Below are 20,290 nucleotides of genomic sequence, written 5' to 3' on the forward strand. Positions count from 1 at the left end.
AATAGTTCAGAACTGGAAAATATCAATAATGCTGTATTACCTACTAAAATCCAGGCTGGTGAAAAGAAATAGGGGGAAGAATAACTAGGAATGTATATGTATCTTTAAAATTCAGAAATACCTAAGAGCTTTGAGTGGAGGTCCTCAAATACACCTTTGAAAAAATTTTAAAAAGAGATTCCCAATTAGTTCATCAAGTGTACGAAGAGCTATTAGCCCTCTGCCTCTGAGCCCCTTGACACAGAGCTGTGGTCGTTAAGTGGAGTCAGGGTACCCAGGATGTTTACAAGATGTGAGGACAATATTGGAAATTCTTTTGACATTTATTTGTCCAAAAATGTGATACAGTAACCTTTATTAATATCTAATGTTTTAAATGACTTTAGTACATGTGTTCTTTTCTCTTTCTCTGGGTTGATGGATGGATAGGTAGATGGATGGATGGACCCATTTTTTAAAAAGTTAGACCTGGGCCTCCAGCTTATAGACAGCACATCGTGGGACTTCTCAGCCCCCATAATTGCATGAGACAATTACTCATAATGAATCTCAGTCTCTCTCTATATCTATGTCTACAGATATCCTCATATCCTATTGCTTCTGTTCCTCTGGAGAACCCTAATAATACAGCATAGTAACTTTGCGTTTCCGTGATGGCCATAGGAAGAGCTCCCCAGAGTATAGATACCATTAGTGACATTGTGCAGGAACCCAGAGCACCATATATCCTCATGCGTGTGTGCTCACTCGAGAGTCCAACTGTGTCCAGCTGCACTCCCAAGGCAGAACAATTCCCATGACTTCGGGCAGAAAACTCCAAATGCAGCTTCCAGATCTGCTGTCCCCACAGGCACCTTCTGCTTGTGTGTCTACGCACAGCATCCTTCCCACCATCACACACCGGCCATGCACCCGTCCCAGATTCACCCCACCCTCCCCTCTCCTGCCCTTCCCCATCTTTCAGCAGTGGGTCATGAGACGACATTTCCTACAGCCACTCCCCAAGTGATTCCGGGCAATTTCTGCAGCCTGGGATTCAAGGTCCTTTGACAACTGGGTCTACATTTACTTCTGAATTTTGTCTGAGCAATCCTCTAAAGGAATTCACTTCTCTGGGGATGCAGCATACCTTCGTGCTTCCCCCATGGTGGAAGATCACTGCTCTCTGCTCTTGCTGTCGGCTGAGCTCTCTCCCGCCTCCAGCCAACTTCTCTTGCTGAGATGCCCCTCAGGTCCACACCGTGACTGCTGTGTGTGTTCCGAGCTTTTTTCTTAGCCTGCTCTTTCCCACACGTTCTACCTCTCCGTGGTTCAGAGTTTTAGTCTTTCCTCCTCAAGCAAATTCAAAACTCAAAAGGAGATATTGTATCTTTATGTTCTGTTTCCCCCACAGCATGCAGCACAAAACTGGGTACCCGTAGGCAATTCGTATTTATTGAGGATTGGAGGGGCCTCCCTAACCTCCAGGCCCAGAGGAGGTGGCCTCCGAGCCTCAGCTGCCTGGGTGGTCAAGGTCCAGAACCCCTTCCAGATTCTTCAGGTTTCTGGGGCATCCACCTTCAGCATCCCCTTTGGTGCCTGCCCCCAGGTGAGCTGCCTTGCTGTGCAGAATGCTGCCCCAGATGTAAAGTCAGCAAACAATCAAAAATCCACTCACACAAAGCACTGGAGAGCCTGTAGGACTTACTGTCGATTTGAGGAGGACATGGAGAAGTGTTTCTACCATATGTTCATCAGTGACCTTCCTGGGCCTCTGGCCCCTCCTTCCGTTCTCTTTATTCCCTATCCCCTTCCTGTCAAAGGCGGCGCCCCAAGCTGCCACCCCCATCTCCTCGCACCTTCTCTGCAAAGCACCTACCTCTTTCTCTCAGGGTCCTGGACCTGTGCTGCCACTGTTTTTAGGGCCCTCCTGGGACCCCAGCAGCAAACCAGAAGTTATTTTCTCAAAGAGAAAGTTCCCTGTCTCACGGGAAATCGGGCACTGCTGTTAAGAGTTTTAACCTGGTTACACTGAACCATCTGCTTACTTCAGGGGTGGTCCATTCTGGGGCTGCTCCTTCCTCGTCTCCTTTGCTGTGCCCCCAGCCATAAGACTTGCTGTCCCCTCTACCCCATCCTCAGGGTTTCATCCATGTGCATTTCCAAAGGGGCCTTGCTCTGGACCCCCAGAACCTTGGACTTTAGTCAAGCACTTTCCCCACAGTAACCTTTTCCTTCTCAAGGGGGGGGAAGACTGACAGATCAGAGAGAGCAGACATGGCAGTGGGCTACTTAGTGTATTTAGTGTATCCGCTCAACAACACGATCACTCCTAGGTGGCCCCTAGCATGACGACACAGCATCGGTAAGTGCTTGCTCTCCCTAGCCTGGACTTCTACTGCTTAGCTCCACTAGTTCTCCGTTGACCTCTTCCTCATGTCCGTTCAGATCAGTACAAGCTAGCTCCATGGAAAATACGGCAAACGCCTTCAAACCCATCATATCTCACCTCACCTGCCTGGACGACATGCCCATTCACTACATTTCATAATCGTGAATTTTCTCTTATTTCTCTGGCCTCCTGGGCATGTTGAGTCCCCACATCTCACATCCCTGGCAAGTTTTTCCTATTTAAGTTTTCCTAGTGCATGTAGCTTGGGGGACCCTGTTCAAATCACTCTAACAATTGTACTACTTCCTCAACAGCCCCCAATCCCTGCCCCTAAAATTACACGAAAACAAAAACCAAGAAAGTGCTGCCAATGATTCTCACTTCTGAGGGATAATTTCTAGTTTTCAAAAATAAGTTTAATAGCTACCAGTGTTTTTTTTTTTTTTGACTTAACACGATTTTAAAAGAAGTTTGTAATGGATAATAACTGTGTGCCAAGAAGGTGACTGGACTTCGGAAGAGTTCATGCTTGTGGACATGAGTGTGGACATGCGTGTGGACGTGCATGTGGACATGAGTGTGAACATGCACGTGGACATGAGTGTGAACATACATGTGGACATGCCTGTGGACGTGCATGCGGACATGAGTGTGAACATGCACGTGGACGTGCATGTGGACATGAGTGTGAACATGCCTGTGGACATGCATGTGGGAAAACTACACAGGTGTTAGCTGCTTTTCTGTGGGAATAGTTGACCCTTGAAGAAAAGCAAAATAGTTCTCCTCCGATGGTTATGCAGCAGAAAAGGAGATGTTTCCGCAGCAGCCTTCCTCATCCACAGACAAAAGCCACTTAACAAGCTGGACCATTCTCAGATTCCCCGCTTTGCTCCTGCAGCTCAGAGACGCTCCCGCTCATCTTGCGGGGCTGCCCCTGGGCACGGACTGAAGTGCCCCACGGGGTTCACTGGCCCCCCCTCACCTGGTGGCGGGTGGACTGGTGCTGGCCCCTGAGAGTCTCAGTCTCCTCCCGCCTAAAATGGGCGTGGGAACTAATGAGATACTGTTGCACACGGCAGGGGAAGGGGACGTGCCGCTAGGTGGGCCCCTTCGGGGACACATGCACCTGCCATCACTGCCAGGCGATGCCCTGCCTGTGGGCCCTCCTCCTGGGCAGGTCTGTTCCTGCGGCCGTGTCCCCATGGACCCCATGGCTGGTCAATGGGCTCCCCTCCCTCTGCGGTGCCTGGGGCTGTGGTGGGGGCTCTGGGCTTTCACAGCTTCCTCCCCATCAAGCCTTACCTGAGCGCCATCTTCCTGGGAATGCTTGGGAATGGGGCTGTTCTGAGCCTTCTCATTCTTATTTGTTGGGTACAGTTGCAGGTTTATTTGGCATATGGGCATTTTATATGATTTTGAGCTCTGTGAGTGGGAGGGAGAGGTGGTCACGTTTCCCCGCACGCAATGACGGAAGTGTCAGTGTATTTACATGATCGTTCTTTGGTCCTGGTGAGTGTGGAACTGCTTGTTTATGCCACTTTTATTTTTAATCTATACATCATTCTGACTACAGCTTAGATCCCTGAAATTATAAGGCAAGATGATGGAGGAAAAAGGCATCCAATCATGTTTAAATGCAAATATTCACCCTGACGGCTCCTACTAGCAATTACTGTGGAAGTTCTGGGGCCTCAGGCAGGCCACTTCGCTCCCGCACTGCTCTGACAGATGCCTGCTTCTTCCTTAAAATAACTCAGACTTACCTTTCTTTTTAAATACATATTTTTTAAGTTTATTTATTTAAGTGCTCTCTACCGCCATCATGGGGCTCGAACTCGTGACCCGGAGACCAAGAGTCGAAAGCTCTTCCGACTGAGCCAGCCAGGCGCCCCAGATTTACCTTTCTTGCTCTCATCTGCCTGTTCTTATTCTCCCTTCCAGCACCACACAGTATAGATGGTTCACCTCTTTTCGGGGCAATTTGTCAGTTTTCTTAATATCTTCCGGTTCATGGCTGTGAGATCTGACACGTCTGCTAGGTTCCTTTGGAGCGTTTCCTCTTGTACCTCAACTTGTCCACCCTATGCAACAGGACAGGCATCTTCGTGTTTGGACACTGTTTGTATGGACACAACCAACATGTACTGAGAGCTGACTCATAGCAAGGAGGAAACTAGAGCCCCACCCCCTCCCCATGTACTTACTGTATTCTTTTTCTCCCAGTTGTGAACTTGGATGGCATTTTTTTTTCCCATTTAATATAGGAATCTGACTTTACATGGTATCCCTACTATATCCAGGTTGGGTTCATTTCACCCATTCTATTGCATGGGGGGGATCCTGACCCCCATGCAATATTTTAGTCCTCCTGTGCTTTGTAACATTTGAAATGAGATGGGTTTGCCTCTGGGCCTCACCCAGTCACTGATAAAATATGAAGAGAGAAGGCCAAGGGCTGAGAAGAAACCACATTTCTCTACGAGCCAGGAAATGTCAGAGAGAAGACTGACCAAAAGGTCACCGTGACCAAAAGGACAGAGTAGAGAGCATGTATGTGGCCCTTTAACTCAAAGGGCCACTTTTAAAAATACAAAGGAGTAAGCTTTTGTTCAAAGCAGTCAGCCAAAAAGACCGCAGCCCTGTAAATGGGCTGTTACAATCAGGCCCCTCCTGGGGGGCACCGTGACACAGGGGCAGCGAGCAGAGTGAGGGTTAAGTCTGCACACGTCCCGTGAGCCTCAAGCCCCTCCACACTCTGCAGAACAGGAGGGAGGTCAGTGGGAAAGAGCTGGATCTGGAGAGGGCTGGGCATGACCAGCATCCGCCCGCCCCTCCCACCCCACCCGGGGGCCAGTCCCACCCTGCAACAGGAGACGTTTGGTCCCACCACACCTACTTGTACAGGCAACTGCAGAGGCTGGACGAATCATCAGTAGCTGTCTTAGCGTTAAGTGGCTTAGAATGACGCTTTCTTGTGGGCTTCTGCATTATAGTTTCTACTATTGAGCTACTATTTATATTCATCACTGGCCAAGTGGAAATAACAAGTCATGATGCATACTCAGACTATACATGCTGGAATGGGATAGCTGATGTGTTCTTGAAATTTTGGAAATTAAATAAAAATGGAATTTCACTAGCTTAATTCCCTAGATTGTTATAGTCAAGAACTGTTAAGATTTAGAATACCATGAAAGTGACTTCATCCTTAGTCTTTAGACACTCTTTTTTAAAAGAACCTCTAATTAATAAAGTGGGTCAGTGACTCAAGCATCCACATGAATGTGTCATACTCAAAAAAAGAGATGACCCAAGAGAGGCTGATGCCAGACAACTTGGGTTTTTCTACTTAAAACAACAACAACAACAAAAAAAAACCACAGAAAACTTAAGCTTAAAGAAAAATAATAGATAATGGGGAGTAATTTAGTAAATTAGTCTCAAATGCAAGAAAAGTCATTATTATTTTTTTTGCCCTCTCTTTGTAAAGTTTCCAAACTTACTATAGCCCAGGCCAAACTAGAAGAAAAACAAGTTATGTGCTGAACTTACATTTCGGCTTTCCCTAACACAGGGGAGAAAACTCCCCTGAAGGAGTAAAACATGGAATATTTTAATATCCACTTTTAGAACTCAAATTGCTTTTTTTTCCCCCATAAAATCAAGTGCAGTGGAGCAGAAGTCTGTGTTTGTCACCAATCCTTTATTGAAACTGGTAACTGACACGCTTTATAATAGAACAACAAAAATAATGTTCAATATATACAGGCTTTGTATGGACTATTTCACTATACACAAGGCAGAGTGATAACACGATCTAATTTCCATAATAATTTGTGCACAAAAAGACACCCAGCAGACAATGTGTCAACATTACAGTGGAATGACATCACGGGTCCAGTGAAAATTCAGCCTAATACAAAACGTACTCATCTATTGCAAATGACGGCTTTCTGAAGACCCAGAGCTTTTCAGTAGTAATTCACCCAGAGTCCGAAGCAGAGATTTGGTGTGTGGCTATGAGTCTCTTCAGTGAAACCACCTCTGCAGATAAGTTTGCTATCCCCTGCTTCAGAAACAAATTCTCTGGGTCAGACACTTTGTAGCCACTGTCTTGCATTTCCACAACTCCAGTTTTGAAGCTATTCTGAGTTTTGCCATTAAGTTCTTTTTGATGCCAGTGTTCCGATTTCAGAGACCAATCTTGAATATTAGTCACCTGCACTGAAAAAGGGGTGAGGGCAGAATGTACCATACTTGGGGCAGTATGCTTCTCGAGTTCGAAATGTCTCTTGGGCGTCCCGTCCATAGGCGAGGCCGGTTTCGGTGCGGCGTCAAACTCGTGATCAAACGCTTCTACTTTGATCTGCATGGCTTTGGCTTTAATGCGGAGCTTGTGCGGCAAGGCGGAGGAGTTCACTTCTGGAACCTTCACCGTGGTGGCGTGGCCGCGCTGAAGCTCCACGGGAGAATGGATGGGGCCCTTGGGAACCTGCTGCTCATCTTCTCCGTCGGATGACTTCCCCACCGCGCCGTCATCTGTCTCCGACGTCCTGGGGGAGTTGCTGGAGGACCGGGCGACCTGCAGCAGAGGGGGAGAGTGGGAGTAGCTGGGGAACGCGGTCCCCATGAGGTTCTGATACACAGAGGCCCGGTAGGCGCCCCGCTCATCACCAGGCTCCCTCGCGTAGCTCTCCAGTTCCACAGGCTCTTGCTTGATGGCCTGGAACTTGCTCTCGGGGCTCCCACAGCCACCCCGCACAGCCCCATCCTGTGAATGTTCCAGCGAGGACACTTCGGAAACGTCGGACAGGGAGGCCTGCGGGGAGTGCTTGATGACAGAGATGCAGCCGCTCGTCACCATCGAGGGCTCGTGCTCATCCACAAAGGGGCCGGTGCTGGACTTGGACGCCTGGTAGTCTTGGAAGTACACAGCAGTAGAGTGACTGAGTTTCTGAATCTCTTGGGCATAGGCCGTGGAGCTAATTAAACCAAACTTTAATTTTAGGGAGAGCAGCTCAGCTTTTAAAGTGGCGTTTTCTTCTCCCAGGGCAATCAGTTTGTTCTCCAAAACCAGGTCATTCAGTCGACGTTTCTCCCGAGACCTCTTCGCGGCTTCGTTATTTTTCCGCCTCTTTTCCCAATACATGGCATCCTTCTTTTCATCGGGAATGAATTCCCGTTTCCTCCGACACGCGGAAGATTTGCTCTTCCCCACGCTGCCTTCATTCAGAAGCAGCTCTTCACCCCCTGTCAAGTCTTCCGAGACCTCGGTCAGCGCAGAGTTCAGCACCATCATCTTGTCCACACCGCTGCCAGCATCCAGGGATGCCTGCTCCTTCTTGATGGTCTGCATTTTTCTCAGCTGCATCAGAATCAGGACAGATTCCTTCCCCAGTATTCACAAAGGCTTTAAAAACTGTGGTGGGAAAGCCATCAATGTTCTCTCTTCCGTTCTGCTGTCCGGAATGAATCTCGCTGGCTCCTCTTACTGAATGGAGTAGGGGTCTTCCTCCTAGGTTCCCTGCAACACAGGAGAAGAGCGTTATCCACTGGGTAAATATTTATTGCCAATCACGCACGAGGAGCTACGCTAAGCATGGAGGATATACAGGTCTGAACAAGACATAGCCCTTCCCTTCTAAGAGGTTGCCATCAGGAAAAGGAGATAGGGGCCCAAATGCCTGTGCTGTAAGCTGTAGAGGACAAGTCCCCAGTGAGACCATTCAGCAGAGTGCCACGTGGGCCAGGACACTGGGAGCAAAACCACATGTGCCCAGGCAGAAACAGAGGAAGGCTGTTTCAGGAGCAGAAATGGGGGCGGGGGGTACGCAGAGACAGGACATCCCAGGAAGGAAATGACAGATCGCCACTGGTTGGTTAAGTTTTAAATGGTACTTGCATATCGTGGTGCTTCTGAATAATTTTAGGTGACATTTACATCACTGCAGAGCAAACACACTCACCCCCCTTCAAAGGAACTTTCCCAGGTAAACTCTCATACCCATACACAAATTCTGCAATTACATGGAATAAAATATACTCTAAAGCGAATTCTGTATTTTCACAAAAATGAAAATAAAAGCCACACAAACAACTGAGTCGTGGTTGTTTTGATCTGACTCTCATGTGGACACACACCTGTCCATCACATTCCTGACTGCATTCTGCCAGGTGGCTCGGCACACCTGGATGTACGGGACTCCTCTCGATAGAGCCATATCTTCTGATGCATCTGTGCTATGACATTAGGTATGTTCCTTCTTTTTTCTGGTTCCTTCAAATTGATTTATCAAACATCCACTTAAAATTGAAGCACCCAAGGTGCTTTTTTTTGGGGGGGGGGTCCTGAAAAGTCTGCCCCAATAGATTTCATTTATGCAGTAGTTTGGGACTAAAATAAACAGTTACTATTCAAAAGGACCTTTTTTTTTTTTAAGTAGAGTGCATTTTTGAAACTTAAAATTATTTTAAACCCAGAGAATGTAATTATGGAAAGAATTTCTTTCCATTTTACTAATTAGTTTCAAACAAAATATAAAAAAACCCTCAAAAATAGAACCATCAGCTAGCTTCCTTTTCCGCTGATGAGATATTTATAATCTGAATTTGGCTTGACATGAGGTAATAAACCCATATTAGATTCCAATAACAATCTTTTTGTGGTAGTTTTTGGACCCAACTGTGCTTCTCGACAGGGCTTCTCTGCCTGATTTCCCAGGAGGCAATACTTTCATAAAGGAGACCACCGTTCCTTCAGTGCTATCTGCATACGGCACTCTCTCCTGCCACATTAAAAAGACTTAATGTTTTTGTTTTACATCACTCTCCCTTTCTTGTGCATAGTTTTGTAATGACTAATGAAGTGAAGTTTAATTTTATCAGCTGGAAAAGCCTGCCAGCTTCTTGCGCCTTTTCCAGAAGGAACAGAAGAAATGATGTAATAATTTCAGGATCATAAAGAGTAAGGTTTAATGCCACATTTTTGTCCATCAAGCTGAGCCAACATGGAAACAGGCAGTTGCGACTTAGCGAAACCCATGATTAATAACACCAAGTTTCTGTTTGTTTTTGATAACACGACGTGAAAGCACGGAGTCCGCACAGTAAGCAGCGATGGTGTGAAAAGGGAATCTTCCCAGTTATCACTTAGTGCAACAACACCGCTTTCTATATTCCCACTCAGGTTTCGTCTTCTGACACGAAAATCCATCTTTCCTCTACGTATCAATGGACTCTTCACTGCTAGTAAAGATTTCTGTTCCCCAGCTCGGTCCAGTCCCCACCACCAAAGTCAACTGAGTGTTGAGGCAAAGAGTCAAACTTCCAGCAGCTGGAGGACTGCGGCACTGATCTTTTTTTTGGGGGGGTGCCCTTCAAACCTCCACCAGCTCCTCTGGTACTACTGATTTTTTTAAACATCGTACAGTTCCTTGAACACTATTATTCTGGGTACATTTTCCACCAGAGACTCACTCTTTCCCCTGCATTTTAAAATGTGTCCCCTCCTTTTAAAAAAAAAGTCACATTCTTTTAACGTTTGCCTCCCCAGTTTTCACAGTTATGCTTTTGAAATTCCCCACCATTCTGCCTTAGTTACTCTTCCTAAACTTTTCCTTATTTCATCATTTCTCACCCATTTTCATCATTTCAAATCTACGAGGGGGTTGGGACTTTTCAGCCTCCTGGTCCAAAGGCTGCATGTGCCAGGAGCCTCCAGAGTGGGGGGGCTGCCCTCACCACACTGTGTGGAGGACACTGTCCCACTCCATCTAACTAAAGTATCCCCCTTGTCTTAGCATCTCTTTGACCCCTCTCTTCTCGCCGTCTAAGCACTACGTGTCCACTCTGTCATCTCTAGAACTTCCTCGGTACATTCAAAACCTACAGGAAGTCTCCTTTCTTTTTAATCTTCTTCCTATGTGAATTTTACTACATGTACTAGAATCTGGGAGTCTTCCCTCATCTGCAAATACTAATTGTCTCTCTGACTCACTGGCAAATCACCACCTACTATCTTAAGAGTATCTTCTGTAATATTTTTTATCAAGTAATCTTGCAGTGTTGGAAAAAAAGTTTATCATGCGTGTGAGATAATGTAGAGAAAGGTGCTGATTTCTACACTGTGTCTTTCTGCAGGTTTGTTTTGTACATCCAACTAGGATGCAATTTTTTTCAGGGTGCAAAGTATTGTCTTTGTGTCCTAGCAACAAACTGAACATAGAGGTGTCCGACATCTGATTGGCAGTCACTTATTTGCCTTATCTAAGAGAGTTTTGTAAACGAAACACTTTCTGATAGTTTTTTTTTAACTGAATGTTATTATGTAAATTCTAAAAAAAGACATTTTACTTGTTAACAGAGAGCTTCTCTTATTCATTAACTGATTTATTCAACACGGAATGTGGAGCGCCTACTGTGGACCAGGCACTGAGCCAGACTGGGGGCACATAAAGAGGGAGGGAAAACCAAACTCAAGAGTCAAGGAAGTCCTAGTCTCCTGCGGGAGCCCGACCGGAGAACCCAGCGCTAGGGGAGGCACGCGTGACGGGCACTGTCAACATGGGGACTGGGTCACCCAGCACATCCTTTCTAGCCCCTCTGCTTGTTTCTTGGTATGGTGACAACAACACAAGCAATCCCAACAGGTGCCATTTACTGAACACTTACCACACAGAGAGCCTGGCCTCTCCTGTGTTCATTACCCTCACGACAAGGGTTTTCAAAACAGAAAAGGCTCGGAGAAGTCCAGTGACCTGCCCCGTGCCCCCCAGCTGGTTAAGCAGCAGAGCTCAGCTGCAGCCCAGATCCAAGTCCAGCTCCCCCACCAGCACCCTCTCCGACGCCCGCACGGGGTTGTTCTGGTGCATGCCCAGTTTCTCTTCTGGATCACTCCCATTTCTGAGTAATACACACCCATTCGCTACGTTAGTCTTGCGGTAATAAGGCACCACCAGAGGTGGCCAGAACTTCCTAAAGGCAACAAAGGTACCACCTGGAACCTTCCTCCAGCCTCTTTGGCTGTTGTTTTATATCCCAAGAGTATTTAATGAATTACAGAAACATTCTAAACTCTGATCTCTGCTAAAATTTTAATCTCCTGGCAATCCTATATGCTAAAATGGGGAAAAGAAAAACGATGGCTAGGGGCATTGGATCCTATGATTTTTTGGTACAAAACCAAAAAGTATCCATTTTCAACATGGAGGGGAGGTGGGTAGTTGAAACACAGAGAGACTGAGTGACTTTCCCAAGATCACACAGTGCTGAAGGGCAGAGGTGGGCCTCAGAAACCAGTCGTGTCCCCTGACAGTGAACTCAAAGGAAGTGCTAACGTGGTTTACACGGCCTTCTAACACATCGGTGTTTATGCTCAACTCATGACTCTGTTCCAAACTGTGTTTTCCCTTCGGATTGACTTAACGCCCAGGTCGCCTCTGCGTCACGCTTTCGGGCCACCACCAGCGCTGCGGCAGCCCTTCCATTTCCTTTCTCGGGCAACTGTCCCTTCCTGCCGGCTCTGTGACGCTGGCATGTTCGGCGTGGTCAGCCTCACCACTCCCGTTAGATAACAGGGCTGCTTCAGAAGAACACGACAGAAAGAGAAATCGAAGAGCCGGAGACACCACATTCCAGCCGACGTATCTTTCTGTCCCTAACACGGGCCACTGTCTCTAATTCATGCTTTTTCAGAGTACGTTACACCACTTCCACAGGCGGGAGTTAGGTTTTGTAAACGCTGAGCTGTCATGTGTATTCAAGTCAGATGACCTAAACGTGATCTTTAATTAAGATTATAATTTGGCTTAAAAAAGTCTAAAAAAGAATACAAGTTCACAACCTGTAAGTCTCCACCAAATCCCTCCTCGAGGAGTGACATGGTTACTTCCGCTTATGGAGACAGACCTGCACCGTCCCGGCCCCCAGCGCACCTCCCAGAAGAACCGTGGCTGGCAATTCAAACTCTCTCCAAAACAAGAAGGAACATTTTGTCTCCAGCATCTAAAATCCTACCGACAGTTTAGACATTAAATAGTCTACTATGAGATAAGTTTGTTATTAATGCTCCCTTTAAAGGGGAAGTCTTCTTGCAAATAGCTTGTATTACATATTTTGATTTAAAAATTTACACAAGATGAGATACTATTTGAAGTGCTCCATATTTGGGAAGCATTTTTGAAATAGAACTATCTCATTGTCCTCCACTCTCTGGATATGCCATTAATCAGAGGCACAGTATAGATACCATTAAAGAAAAAAAAAATCATTTTATGTTAAATTGTAAACTCTCTCTCCACTAAGCAGAGAGCTGCTTGTTTTTGAGATAACATGTCATTTCGGTGAAAAATAAGCAAATAAAGTTAATTAATTCACAGTTCTTTAAACTATTAAAACTAGCAAAATGTCAACCTACATTTCTCGTGGTAGGGTTAACAATTGATGACATGACTGTTTCAGTAAAACGCTTTACTTCTGTTCATGGATAAGAATAAAATCCAGTACTTAAAAGCAGAGTTAAAACAGGAAAGGAATACGCATGTACAGTCAAGGGGGATGGGGGGGTGTGTGAAAAAACTCAGGGAGCATTGAACTCGCAAGGGGATTTTCTCATCAGGCTGAAAAATTAAAGGCTTTTATTTTTTAAAGTAATCTCTATGCCCAGCGTGGGGCTGGAACTCACGACCCCAAGATCAAGAGTCACACGCTCCACCAACTGAGCCAGCCAGGTGCCCCAAAGGCTTTTTAAATTAATAAAACTATGCTAAACCTCTCTAATTGCCAATGAAGTGCCTCCCGTTCAATAAGAGATTTCTGTCTCTAGTAACACAGACTTTAACCCTAATGTTAGAGAGAAATGTGTACGTGATCCAGATATGAACACACACATACAGTGAGTGATTCTCATGCTTTGCCAAAGTCTGTCCTATCATAGCAACAAATTAACCTACTTTTTTTATTTGGGCAAATTTGTAAATAAATGTGTCAAAATCTGATCAAGTTTATGCTATGTGAAAATATTTCAAGTTTCTTGCTCTCTCATCCTCAACAAAGGACCACTTAAAAATTAGATTCAATCTTAACAAATATGACAGCATTGCATTTGGTGACAGCACTGATAGAACTTAAGGAACTGAAATATGAAACAGTATAATTTGACACTCTTTTATAAGAGGACTGTGTTTGTAAACTACAGCGCACAATGGAAATATTCGGAAGACTGTGTGCAGGAAAGGCAAAGATGCTAACACATAGAAACAACTGCACGGCTGGAGAAGGAAAGACCAGCCACACCCTCACTGAAGAGGGAGAAGAATCTGGGTATGGGGGGTAGGGGGGAGAGGAATAGTAAAGCATTTTTAAAAAGCTGCAGTCACTCAAAGTGGGGACCACTAGTTTCCTTGCTACTTCCAAAGATAATGTATCAGTCTGACAACTAATCTGAAATCCTAAGGGACGCCAACAATCACGAAGTAACTGTTACAGGAAATTCTGCCATGGGTTCCCACCAGCAGAGCACGTGCAACACGCAGAATGGTGGCAGAAATGGTGTGGGTGCAGGGCTGAGGGGGGGAGGGCAGGGAAAGTTCTTGAATGTTTGTAAGTACACTGAAGAACCAACCACTCCAGTTCTCCTCAGCTTGACTTTTTGATTTCTTCTTTTTAATTTCACTTTCTTGCCCAGTGAGCAGATGATTACAAATGTCAGTTACTTTACTACGTGCCTTATGAATAGGACGGATTTTTAAAAAAATGTTTTCATGTTTACTTGAAGGCTATTGAATTGCCCTTTAAGATCCTTGGAGAGTTAATTGATAAAGACACCATGTTCTGATAACTAAAGGCTTATAATACAAAGATCATTCTGATTCCAATGAAACTGAGTCCTCAAAGCACAGATTATTACGAATGGCATCTAGAAAATCCCCACTAAACTTTATCATAAAAACAAGCTTAAGCTCTCTAATTAAAACCGTATGAGAAATGTTTTTTTTTTTTTTTTTAACTACAGGAAAGTTATTTGCAAAGAAATTTGAGAGGTGATTGGGGGTAGTGGTAATACAAATTCATTTTGAAACCGAAAAAACTCTTATGTAATGTCTGTGATCAAAGGTCAACGTCTTTCGACATTCTCAATGAGTCTGATCTGGATAAAAATCAACTCAAATACAATTTAGGAAAATAACAGGATATCAGACAATGTGTTAATCCTGTGAAATACTGGCACACCTCACAAAACCCAGAAATGCATATTAAAGGAGCTTCAATTACATTGTTTCTGTCATAGTTTGAATCGAATCCCAAGTGTGCTCTCATTCCCTCAATACAAATTAAAAATAAACAACTTCTCACAGCATCAGTGCCATCTGGATTACAATGGAAATAATGAAGTATGTGTGATTTTAGCTCGGGTAAAAAGAAAGCCGAGGCAACATGACTGCACCTTTTCCATGCCATGCGGCAATCACATTCACTTGGTGGAGCTGACTGCGGACCAAGGCAAGGTCAACTAGAAATATCCACTCCGTGGGTGAGTCAGGCAGTTGCTCAACACGGGAAAGCGCTCTAACAAAGGGTTTTTAATTTTCAGGTTGTTGCATCACACTGATGTTATAATTGCACTTCGCAAAGATAAGCCTTTAACACAGAAAAGGAAATTGTTTCAAAGACTCCAGTGAGCTAGCATTCACACTCTGGGGAGGGAGAGAGATGGGGGGGTGTTACTAGCACAGCCCCCCCCTCCCGTTTTCAGGCTGGTGGTCTGGGCTGCTAATCCATCTGTCTGTGCCTCCACTCCCGCACCTGTAGAATGGGGATGGTGAGAGAAGGCAGCAGAGAGTCAGGCACAAGGAGGCTAAGGGGCTAGAATAAGCTCTTCATTTCACTTCTGAAGAATGAGCAGCATCAAGGCAATGCCGATGACGATGACGAGTGCCTGGGCTTCTCAGCCTCTCGCGATTCTTAAGGAAGCCCTGCCCTGTGCGGCAGGTAGAAGGCTCAACCAGATGAAATCTTGTGTATTAATCAAAAAGACCAAACATCAGCAGTTTCACAGGACACGGCCTTAGTTGTCAAGCACACAGGCTGTGCACACTCCTTCCCAGAGGGCCCATCTGTGGGGTCTAACCCGCCTCGGCTGGGCTCGGACCACAGATGTGTAGAGATGTGGATGATCAGGCCAAGGAAAGCCGTCACAGAGAAGTCAAAGGAACTGGAAAAAGCCAGGGCTGTGTGGCACTTGTTACGTCATTCCTGCCACCACCGACTCACCTCTGTGTTCCTACCCACGCTTCCCCCAAACACTAACCCAGTGATTTCCGAGGTTCCGCAACACTGTCAAGAATTCACTTCAAACTTAAATTACCACTGAACGCAATGGCACACAGTTTTGAGAGAGGAAAAAAAAAGTAATCATTATTAGAACAAAAATGTATCCCAAGAAGGATCTTTAATTATATAGGCTTAACTCAAACTTCAGTCCTTACTATTATTGGACAGAGATTTAGGCAGAGAAAAATGAAGGTGACTGCATTTAAAAAAAAAAAAAAAAAAATCTGGTTCCTGGTGAATTATATGGGAACGGTTTACTGAGCTCCTCAAAACTACCCAGCTCGACGGGTCATATTCCCTCAGTTTACTCTGGACACCAGCAGAGATCACAGCAGCTCCCCAAATCACAGGCTGGGGCCTTAGGGCCCAGCTCCTCTGAGCCTGAGCTCTTAGCACTCCGCCAGAGCTGGTCCCTCAGTACAGACAGTGGCCTGCGGCTCAAGAGAGAAACTGATGGAGGGGCACGGATGTAGGATGTGATCCCACAGAAGCCAACTTTTCAACAAAGCAGACTGCCAGAGAACACCTGTGATGTCGCCCTGAATTCACTGCGAACCAGTTGCCGAGCACACTCTCAGAAGTCTTTATGCCAGGATGAAAGTACTGTAGTCTTACAGTAGGACGGCGGCGTCTACGTGGGCGTTTTGATTTTTGTTTTATTTTGAACTCGGGGAATTCAAGTTCTTTCTACTCTAGCCTTTGACCGCATGAAGTAAAGGTACATAAAAAAAAAAGAAAAAGAAGGAAAGAAAAAGAAAGAAAAGAAAGAAAGAAAGAAAGGAAAGAAAAGAGAAAAGAGAAAGAAAGAAAGAAGAAAGAAAGAAAGAAAGAAAGAAAGAAAGAAAGAAAGAAAGAAAGAAAGAAAGAAAGAAAAAGAAAGAAAGAAAAAGAAAAAGACCCGACTATAGCCACAGTCAAGCCGGGCGCCCCTTCCCATCAGCATCAGTGCTGGAGCGTCCCCACCCCCAATGTCCGCGGTCTGTTGACATTTGGAGGTTTTCTTAGTCTTTCCCACTTCACGAATCAAGAAGCGCTTGGCTCCGAAATACAATGAAGCCTCCTGGAACAAAGGTGTCCGCGCGGCTCAGAAGCTCACCGGGCAAAAGGCAGGAGGCAGGCCGCTAGAGCTGCCGAGCCGCCCGGCTGCCCACTCCTTGCGCCTCGCCCTGGGCGCCTCGCGCTCCTCCCCAGCTCCCCTCCCATTCCTCCCCGGCTGCGCTCCTCTCCCCTCCCTCGGCCGGGCGGACCCAAAGCGCACCCGCACTCCCCGGCCCAGGTCCCTCCGCGCCCCCAGCGCGGCGCCTCACCGGGACCCGCCCCCACCGGGTGGGCGGCGCAGCGGGGCCTCGGCGCTGCCAGGACCCCCTCGCCAGAACAAAGGAATGTGGGGAGGGGGCGAGGAGGCGCGCAGGCCGCCGTGCGGCTCCTGCCCAAGCGCCGCCCAGGGCGCTCGGGGGTCCCGACCCTAGGCCCCCACGCTCCGCCCCCACCTCCCAGCCCCCTGCCTCCGTCCCCCAAGGGCCCGCAAGCGGGAGGGGCGCGCCCCTGGAGGTCGCGATCGGAAGGTGGCGCTACGTGTTCCCCAGCAGGCCCGCGGCTCCCTGCCCAAGCTCCAAAGTAGGTCGGGGTCTGACATCGGGGGGCCTGGAGCACTATTAGCTCGTTGGAAAGCAACTGCAATTATTTGGGGTAATATAATTTGTTCCAGGGATGAATGTCTATAATACGCCCCCCCCCAAAAAAAACCCAAACCCTGCTCTTTAGTTATTTAAATGTTACGTCAGGAAAAAAAATCTGACATATACACACCATCATATACATATATTCACACATAATTACACAACCTAAGAATGCCGGAAGAAATTTAAAATATGGGTACATTATATATTCATACATACTCACAGGAATAAAACTAGGGAATCTACACCAAAAAAATGCAATCCACTAACCTATATCTGTTTCCCATAAATCATATCTGCTCTGGAGAAAAAAAAATACCCACGATGTGAAATAAATACTTGTGACCTCATTCCCTGTTGTTATTTACAAAACCCAAGACCAGAAGATGACACTTGGCCATCCCCTGCTGTTCTCAGGGAACACAGCACTTTCCTAAAGTGTCCTTTATAAAGATAAATGGGAGTCAGCATCCAGCAAATCACCGGGCTCTGCGAAATGCCTTCCTAAAAATACAATCTTATCAAAGGTCTCCGAAGGCGTGGAGTTAAAACTACAGCAAATGGCCTTGAACTTGTATTTGCACATAGCCCTGGAGAAAACACCAGAAATAGCGCTGCGAGGCCACAATTGTTAAAATGTGATAGGGCTAAATTTAGAAGAACGCACATTTCATTTAGGGCAAAAGACACACATTCGGCAGCGTGAGCTAACTCAATGCTTTACCCGGTTGTCTACTTTCCTGTTTAAAATATCCTTAAAAAAAAAAAAAAAAACTGTTACAGTGACATTTTAAAGGCTGAGATTGTCCTACTTTCTTTGTAGCAAGATTATAAAATCACGTAATTAGCTCCCGCTTCCTATGCTGACTGCCAGCAAATTCGGCAGTTACATAATGCAACATTTCCAGGAAACTATTATGTGATCTGTCTTGTCGTGTCTGAAAAAGCAATGACAATAAGGTGAGAAAAAGGGCTGATGGAATGGAATACGTGAAAATCAAGAAGGTAGGGAGGTAAACGCCACAATGGTTCGTCCCAGATTTAAAAATAATAGCTCAGGACACCTAAGGGGCGAACCCCAGGAGTATCCAAGATCAGAATACAACCCGAGGAATTCTTCATGTTTTGTAGGAGTGTTGAGAAATAGATCTTTTTATTTGGGACGTAGTATAGATGTAAATAACGATCTAATATCCAACGCTGCGCTAGAATTTCCAGATCATTGCACACGTCCGTGCACATTCCCACATCTGCCCGTAACCCTAGCCAATATTTCACGGTGGACAGATTATGCAATCTGCGCAAGGACAAATCCCACAACCTTCCCGGGCGCTGGTAACACACGCTGACGACAAACAGGGTGGAAGACGTCGGTGCAGACACAGCCCCTGACACAAACAAACGCCGCGCACGCATTCTCGGAATGCCGTCACGGTTCACGCTACCAACGCTCTTTTCTCCACAAGAAAATCAAGACTAGTCCCATTTACTCAGCCCCCTCCGCGCCCCCTCCTCCCCCGCCGCAAGCCCCGCAGAAGGGACGAGAAAGGAGGGAGCGCTGCCCTTCCCGCTCGAGATGGCTCAGCCTCCCCGGCACTCTCCTCCACCAAAACATCAATTTTCCTGAAATCAGGAGACATTATGCAACAGCAGCGGGGGGGAGCGCAAGCCAGCCCGGACTACGTGCCGGCGCGAGGGCGCTGCAATCAAAGCAGCCACCTTAAGGTGGCGAGTCCCCTCCTGACAAGGCAGCAAAAGTTTATGTAATGAATGCCCCGCGCACACTCGCCGCCGCCGCCGGCCAGCCCCGCGCACAGCCCGGCCCGCGCCCCGCGCCCGCCGGCCGCGCGCCCCGGGAGCGGGCGGGGAGCGGGGCGCCGGGCCGGGCCGGCGGTGGGCGGAGCGCTTACCGTGTTCCTGCTCTCGGGACGGCGAGCCCGGGCGGCGGGGAGAGCGCGCGGGCGGCCGGGAGCGGGGCCCCGCGGCGCGCGGGGCTCGGGCCGGGCCTCCGGGGCGGCGGCGGCGGGCGGCGGCGGGCGGCGGCGAGGGCGCGGCGCGGGAGGCGGGCGGCGCGCCGGGTCCGCGGGCGCCGTGGCCGCGCCGGGAGATGTGTGTTAGTAGGTCAGTTCCGAGCGCCGCGCTACGTCGCCGCCCGCCAGCCTCGCGGTGACGGGCGGCCGCGGCCCCAATCGCCGCGCCCGCACCCGCCCCCGGCCCGCCACCAATGGCCGCGGCCGGCGGGGGCGGGCTCTCCTCGGCCCCGCCCCCAGGCCTGCCCCCCTCCCCCCGCCCGCTCCGCTCTCCCCCACCCCTCCCCGCTGCGCCGCCGGCCGCCCGCGTCCCTCCCCGGCCGCGGCCAGCGCCGCCGCCCGAGCGCCGCGAGGAACCGAGCCCCGCGCCCGCCTCTACGGTTGCGCAACGGCCGGCACCGCCGCCGCTACCGGGGCGAGCTGGGGAGGGGCCCGAAACCCCCGCCCCTCCACCCTTGCCGTCCAGCTCTCCCACCGCTGCCTTCGCCCTCCGGTCGCCGCGGTGCCTCCGGGAGCCCGGAGATCCGCGCTCACTCACAGGCGCTTTTTGTCTCCCCGAGCACGCAGCGGCGGGGCTACCTGTTGCCGACCGAGTACCCGGCCGAGGGCCGCGGCGACCCGGGCGTGGCACGGACCTCCGCCTGCCCCTCCCCGCACCCTCGCGGGAGGACCCCTCCTCCTCGGGGTGGGCGAAGGGGGGGGAATGGGAGGGGGCGCTGGCGAGCTGCCAGCACTCGGGGCGGGCAGCCGTGGGGAGGAGGACTGGCTGCCGGTTGGAGCCCCGCGGTGCTGCGTAGGCAGCGATTACAATGCCCCCGCGCGTCTCCCCGGGGAGCGCGACGGCCGGGAGCGGGGAGAGAAAGCGCAACACACAAACA

At 48.3% G+C, this 20,290-nt stretch overlaps 1 protein-coding gene and 1 long non-coding RNA gene across 2 annotated transcripts in view; one reads left to right on the forward strand and one right to left on the reverse strand.

Annotated features, from left to right (window-relative positions):
- The window catches only part of LOC118535972 (uncharacterized), a 39,711-nt gene extending 30,049 nt beyond the window's left edge, over window positions 1-9,662 (forward strand). Inside the window, exon 4 of the long non-coding RNA XR_013443931.1 lies at window positions 9,561-9,662. This is a non-coding gene — a long non-coding RNA (uncharacterized LOC118535972). The remainder of the gene's footprint in view (window positions 1-9,560) is intronic.
- NFIL3 (nuclear factor, interleukin 3 regulated) lies at window positions 6,057-19,419 on the reverse strand. The gene is made up of 2 exons (XM_036092646.2): window positions 19,293-19,419; window positions 6,057-7,898 (listed from the first exon to the last, which is right to left on the reverse strand). Exon 2 carries the CDS (start codon window positions 7,743-7,745, stop codon window positions 6,357-6,359), a length of 1,389 nt encoding a protein of 462 aa, XP_035948539.1. The 5' UTR covers window positions 7,746-7,898; window positions 19,293-19,419; the 3' UTR covers window positions 6,057-6,356.
- Between the last annotated feature and the right edge of the window lie 871 nt (window positions 19,420-20,290).

Source organism: Halichoerus grypus, chromosome 14 (genome assembly GCF_964656455.1).
Source record: "Halichoerus grypus chromosome 14, mHalGry1.hap1.1, whole genome shotgun sequence".
Classification (NCBI taxonomy): domain Eukaryota; kingdom Metazoa; phylum Chordata; class Mammalia; order Carnivora; family Phocidae; genus Halichoerus; species Halichoerus grypus.

Coding starts and splice junctions, on each gene's coding strand:
- NFIL3 (XM_036092646.2), bottom strand. CDS start 7,745: ATGCAGCTGAGAAAAATGCAGACCATCAAGAAGGAGCAGGCATCCCTG.